Source organism: Aotus nancymaae, unplaced genomic scaffold (assembly GCF_030222135.1).
Source record: "Aotus nancymaae isolate 86718 unplaced genomic scaffold, 86718_ANA_hifiasm-v0.15.2.pri h1tg000029l, whole genome shotgun sequence".
Lineage (NCBI taxonomy): Eukaryota > Metazoa > Chordata > Mammalia > Primates > Aotidae > Aotus > Aotus nancymaae.
Genome location: NW_026988442.1, coordinates 75,912,477 through 75,918,476, shown reverse-complemented (window position 1 = coordinate 75,918,476; position 6,000 = coordinate 75,912,477). Strand labels below are relative to the sequence as shown.

The window sequence follows — 6,000 nt, the reverse complement described above, 5'->3', positions numbered from 1 at the left end:
CGTCGATAGACTGGACAAAAAAAATATGGCACATATACACCATGGAATACTATGCAGCCATAAAAAACAATGAGTTTGTGTCCTTTGTAGAGACACGGATGAATCTGGAAACCATCATTCTCAGCAAACTGACACAAGAGCAGAAAACCAAACACTACGTTTTCACTCATAGGTAGGTGATGAACAATAAGAACACTTGGGCACAGGGAAGGGAACAACACTCACTGGGCTAGGTGAGGGGGTGGAAGGGGGGGAAGGGAAGGACAGTGCACGGTGGGGGGAACATGGAGAGGGATGACACCAGGAGAAATGCCTGATACAGGCGATGGGGGTTGGGAGGGGGATGGAAACAGCACACCACCACGGCATGTATGTACCTATGCAACAATCCTGCAGGATGCAGGATGCGCACATGTACCCCAGAGCCCAAATATAATTTTTAAAAAAAGCCATTTGCTGGCATATGTGGTAAATATTTTCTCCCTCTCTTTTGATAAGTATATTTGGTAATTTTTGGCCACAGTATTATCTGTGTTTTCCTTTATGACCTCCAGGTCTTGAGTCTTGCTTATACTTTCCCACTTCAAAAATTAATTTTCTTATATGTTAGGATTCTTATGGTTTCCTTTTTTGTGTGTTTAAATCTGGTGTCCAAGGAAAGGACCTGGCTCTTTCCCATGCCTGTGGCTAACATCCTCAGGAACCTGTTTCCCCACTGCCGTCACAGGCCCTCTGCCCCTGAGTAGGCGTGCTGCCTGCAGGGCAGGTGTCTGTTCCTTGTGCAGTTGATTCTGTGTCTAGGCTCCCTCTTCCTTTATTGATCTATTTGCCTCTGCCACCAAACTACTTTAAGCTGGCTTTATACTGTGTGTTAATATTTATCCTATTATATTTAATATAAACCCCCAGATTTATCCTGGCTCTTCCTACAAGTTTATTTCATATATGCAACTTAATATTATTTTGTTAGTGTCTTCCCAAAAAAGTGATGTTGAATTTTGAGATTATTTAGGTATAACTGGCGCCTTATGATACTGAGAGTTTCTACCCCAAGGAATGTCTTTAATATCAATTTTAGAACCACCCTACCCCCATGTGACAAACTTTTCCAGTCGACTGACGGAGAAAAACGCTTGTGCACGACAAGTTCCTGACTGCCAGGCTGGGACTCATGGTGTTGGAACGTTTTCATAGATGTAACAATCCAAGAAAAGGAATGCTTACAAGAAGCAAATTTCAAGTATGATCACCTTTTAAGAGCAGCCCAAAATTACTCGTTTTTACAAAACATTTTCTCAGCTGTCTAGAAATAATATATGGGCCAATCAAGTGTTTAGGTGTCTCACACTGAGATTGTCTCATAGCACATTTGAGGGGATTATAAAGATCATATTTCTCTCTGCTCCCACCACTGCCCTGGAAATGCTGGAATGGGTGAACACATGAACATTTGTGCTTTTCACTGCTGTCTCCAATGTGCTTGCCAAAGACAATGAGACATGGTCTTTGGCCTTAAGAAGGTGACAGAGAAATATCCAATTCCAGTATAGAAACTGGATGGTCAAGTTGTAATAGGGGATATTTACAAGCAAAGCAGACAAAGGAGAATCCGGCTGGGGATTCAGGGAAGCCATTCAGAGGAGAAAGTACATTATTTCAGCTGAGACTTGAAGGCATTTTCAGAAGAAAGGGCATGCTAGGTGGAAGGACTCGTATTTGGAAAGACAAAAAGGAATATGGATAGTTGACCTATGTGCAGTTCACAACTACCACAAATTGGGAAAGGAGGAAGGAAAACAGGCTAAATGAACCAAGATCATGTGAGAGTTGGGGATGGTATAAAAAGTGGCAGTGGGGCTGTTTGGGAGGTGGGGAAAGGCCACCTCTTCCTGCATGTTGTGGTATTTGCCCCAAGGAATATAATGTCAACACAAAGACTTGGTCTGGTAGGAAAGCTTAATCGGAGCCCCAGATGGCTTGTGTGACTTCATAACTTCTGTTGTACCTATTTTCTCAAGGAAAGGCAATCATAGGAGGGATGACAGAGTCTGCTGTTTTTATTTTCTGGAAAACACAAGATGTGAAGCTAGGGAGAGCTTGCAGAAGGGCAGGGGATGATATCGCAATCTATGCAATGGAGTTGATTTCTTCTTATAGAAAGGATTTTTACGGTTTTTATTCCCAATTTCACCCTTAACAACTCTGAAACTTAAAACAGCCCTGTTAAATTCAATTAAGTGGTTCACAGACCCACTAGACTAGTATTTGCACATTTCCTCAAGAGCCACTTTCTCCTCAAATGCCAAAATGAACTCTGATACTGGAGCAAGGTGCAGATATTTCCATTTTAATCAATAACTCGAAATTCATCAAGATTAAAATCATCTCTAATGATGCAGCAGGACTTTATGGAGAGAAGTCCAGTATGAGCAGAGTCCAAGACCCTAAGGAGTTTGGTGGCTGACAAAGGTAGAGGAGGAAACTAGGCCTGCTTCACAGAACTTAAGGAGGTGGTAACTCATCAGAATGAAGAAACTGGGCTCAATTCCAGTTGGCTTGCTTGTGTTTTCTCTTGCTTGGAGCGCTTGCAGTACTTGTATGACAGAAATGCCATGCCACAGACTCCAAGAAGCATAAGAGAAAAGAGAACATACAAAGCTGTCTGTGCTGCTGCGGTGCTGAGCATTAGCCCCAGGAACTGTACCTTCCACTCTCTCACAGGGCTGACGGTGGGTCCAGCATCTAGGAGAGGACACAGGGTGGTTGATGTTCTGGTACTGATTGAGTTCTCAGATCTCTGAGACCCCAGCAAATCTGCACAGCCAACTGACGGATTGCCGAGGTAGAGGTACCCATCCTCTTTCAACTGTGTGTCTGGAGCTTCTGAGTGAAGTTAAACAGTTGTATTTTTTAAACATCTCTATCAGCAATTAGAATACAGGTTGAATATCCCTTATCTCACATGCTTGCTTGGGATCAGAAGTGTTTCAGATTTGTGATTTTTTTTTTAAGATTTTGGAATATTTGCATATACATAATGAGATATTTTGGGGATTAGACCCAGGTATTCATATATGTTTTTATATGCAACTTATCCACATCGTGTGAAGGTAATTTTATACAATATTTTAAGTAATTTTGTGCATGAAACAAAGCTTTAACTGTGTTTTGACTGTGACCTGTCACAGGGGGTCAGATGTTGAATTTTCCATTGTGGTGTCATGGCAGTGCTCAAAAAGTTTCAGATTTTGGAGTATTTTGGATTTTGAATATTCAGATGAGGGATTCTTAGCCTGTATAATCAAAACTGGATAATTGTTGTTTACATTTGTGTAGTGATTCATACTCTTTCTTTCAACAAATATGGGGTACCCCCATCGTGCAGGCATTGTACTTTCACGGTCCCTTTATTTGATCCTTGTAACTGCCCAGAAGCACGTGCCTGGTTTTTTACCTATGGGTGCGCAGCAAGTTAGTGGTGGGGCTGGAAGAAGAATCTAGACTTGCCCATTCCCAGACCAGGGTTCTGGTTTCTAGGTGTAACACTGACCCTAAGTGTCCTTTGTTCCACCTCAGGAAATGTCTGGAGCATTCAAAGAAAATAAACGTTCGTTGAATGAATGAATGAATGAAGGGGATGGACAGGCAGAGAGGAGGGTAATAAACTAGAAGAAAACAGACTGAGAGGCCCTTCCACCTGCCCCTCCCCCTAGGGTTTATTCCTTCCCAGAGCCACATCTCACCTTCTGGCTGTTGGAGACAAGCATGAGGCCCTGTAGCGGGGTCAGGGAAGCCATTGCATCGGACCACAGAAGCATAGAACTTGGCTGACGCTTTGGGGATCCTTGGCAGAGAAGGGTCACTATAGTTCACAAAATGCAGACCAAATCTCTCTGAAAAGCCTGTGGCCCACTCAAAATTGTCCATCGCACTCCAAACTGTGTATCCTCGAAGGTCCACCTTGTCCTGCACAGCTGCTCAAACACAGAGGCCTGGGCATAAGTTTCCTATCTCATAAGGTACCTTCCTGCCAGGCCTTTGGAAGCCAGGTCTGCCTACTGCTCTCCCCACCGCCCTGACTCACAGATGGTGGTAAGCTTTGGCTTTAGCTCTGTGAGAAAGCTGTCCCTTTGCATGTAGTGATTATTAGTGGGTCCTCTGTGGATGGAGATGCAGAGCTACCAGCATCTTTCTAGAAAAGCTCAGCCCTGAATGGGAGTCGGGAATACAGGTGGAACATTCAAAGAAAATAAATGTTTGTTGATGGAGGCACTGTACCTTCAGAGCATGGTCTTACTCATGGAGCCCACCCCTCCACCACTCTGAACAGATGGCTCCTTACACCAGCTATGGAAGGCTCTGGGTGTCCCCAGCTCCAGGCTTCCAATGGATGCCAGTGCTGTGTCTTCAGAGAATGGGCTTCCCCAAGCCATTCCCCTGGGTCATCTACACTCCTATCCATGGTCTTGGTCAGTGCCATAGAATGTTAATACTCCTCCCTATAGAAAATAGCTCTTAGACGGAATAGATTTCAGCTGGGTAGGATTTTCCTAATTACTTTGCTGTTGCATTGCTGGCTCTTTTACTCAGTATTTGTTCCATTCTCTTATCCTCATGATCCCATCTCAAGTGGTTAGGGCTGAGCCAGGAGTCTTAAACTTTTGCTTGGAAACCAAGAGACCCTATAGGCAACCACCCAGCCTACTCCTCCCGGGCCCTACCCAGACCATTCTCAGGAGGGCACTGCTGTTCGAAATCAGGGAGGATCAAGGGGAGCAAGTGACTCAGGCCAGGAACTAGGGTTTGGTGGCATCAGGCCACTGGGCTTGCTTGCTGAGCTTAGATGTAGGAAGGAAAAAATTCAGCGCAGCCTTAAAGCAAGGCTTAAACCCAACAGGAGCAAGAAGCCTTATCATTTTCTTCTTACTGTGGCCCAAGGACATTGTATCACTCTCCTGCAGATGGCAGGTGTTTCCAACAGGGAAAGGTGCACACTGAGGAAGTGACGGCCTGTTGTACCTTTGAGGGCCTCGTTGATGTAAGTCCGAAGGTAGTAGATCCTCGCAGTGTCATTGAGGTCTGTTTCTTCCCGTTGGGACACTCCATTCTCCGTGACATAAATCGGAGGGTCATTGTACTCCTCCTTTAACCAGTTCAGCATCCTCCTGAAGCCAAACGGAGTCATCTTCAGCCAGGAGGAGCCAGAGTCCGGCCACGAGCGATCTGCTATGGAGGCAACTCCTCTACAAGTTCAAAAGTTAAAGATTAGGTCTTGTTTTGTACATCTCAAGAGGCCCTTTACACAAAACACAAAACAGGACTTAGACCAGAAAAAGCCTTAGGTTTTGTCTAGCTGTAAGAATCATACTAAACCCAGAAGAATCAAATTGCTTCAAGTTCTCCTTTTGCTGGTTCTGGCTGCCTGCACTCAGTGCTGGTATAGCATTGGACAAGCCACTCAGCTCTCCGTCCTTCAAGTTCTCTGCCTGTGCAGAGCATGGTCTTACTCATGGAGCCCACCCCTCCACCACTCTGAATAGATGGCTCCTTTTTTTTTTTTTTTGAGACGGAGTTTCACTCTTGTTACCCAGGCTGGAGTGCAATGGCGCGATCTCGGCTCACCGCAACCTCCGCTTCCTGGGTTCAGGCAATTCTCCTGCCTCAGCCTCCTGAGTAGCTGGGATTACAGGCACGCGCCACCATGCCCAGCTAATTTTTTGTATTTTTAGTAGAGACGGAGTTTCACCATGTTGACCAGGATGGTCTTGATCTCTTGACCTCGTGATCCACCCGCCTCGGGCTCCCAAAGTGCTGGGATTACAGGCGTGAGCCACCGCGCCCGGCCTTAGATGGCTCCTTATACCAACTATGAAAGGCTCTGGGTGTCCCCAGCTCCAGGCTTCTGATGGATGCCGGTGCTGTATCTTCAGAGAATGGGTTCCCCCAAGTCACCTATGTCTAGTCAATGCCACATGCCGACCATGGGTGCGGCCACAGGCA

General features: G+C 45.4%; 1 protein-coding gene across 1 annotated transcript in view; it reads right to left on the bottom strand.

The window, feature by feature from the left end:
* Positions 1–2,010: 2,010 nt before the first annotated feature.
* LCT (lactase) overlaps positions 2,011–6,000 on the bottom strand; it is a 67,762-nt gene continuing 63,772 nt past the window's right edge. Inside the window, exons 15-17 of the mRNA XM_064382805.1 lie at positions 5,020–5,243; positions 3,744–3,974; positions 2,011–2,742 (exon numbers count right to left, since the gene is read on the bottom strand). Coding sequence (XP_064238875.1) covers positions 2,522–2,742; positions 3,744–3,974; positions 5,020–5,243 — 676 coding nt within the window. The 3' untranslated portion in view covers positions 2,011–2,521. The remainder of the gene's footprint in view (positions 2,743–3,743; positions 3,975–5,019; positions 5,244–6,000) is intronic.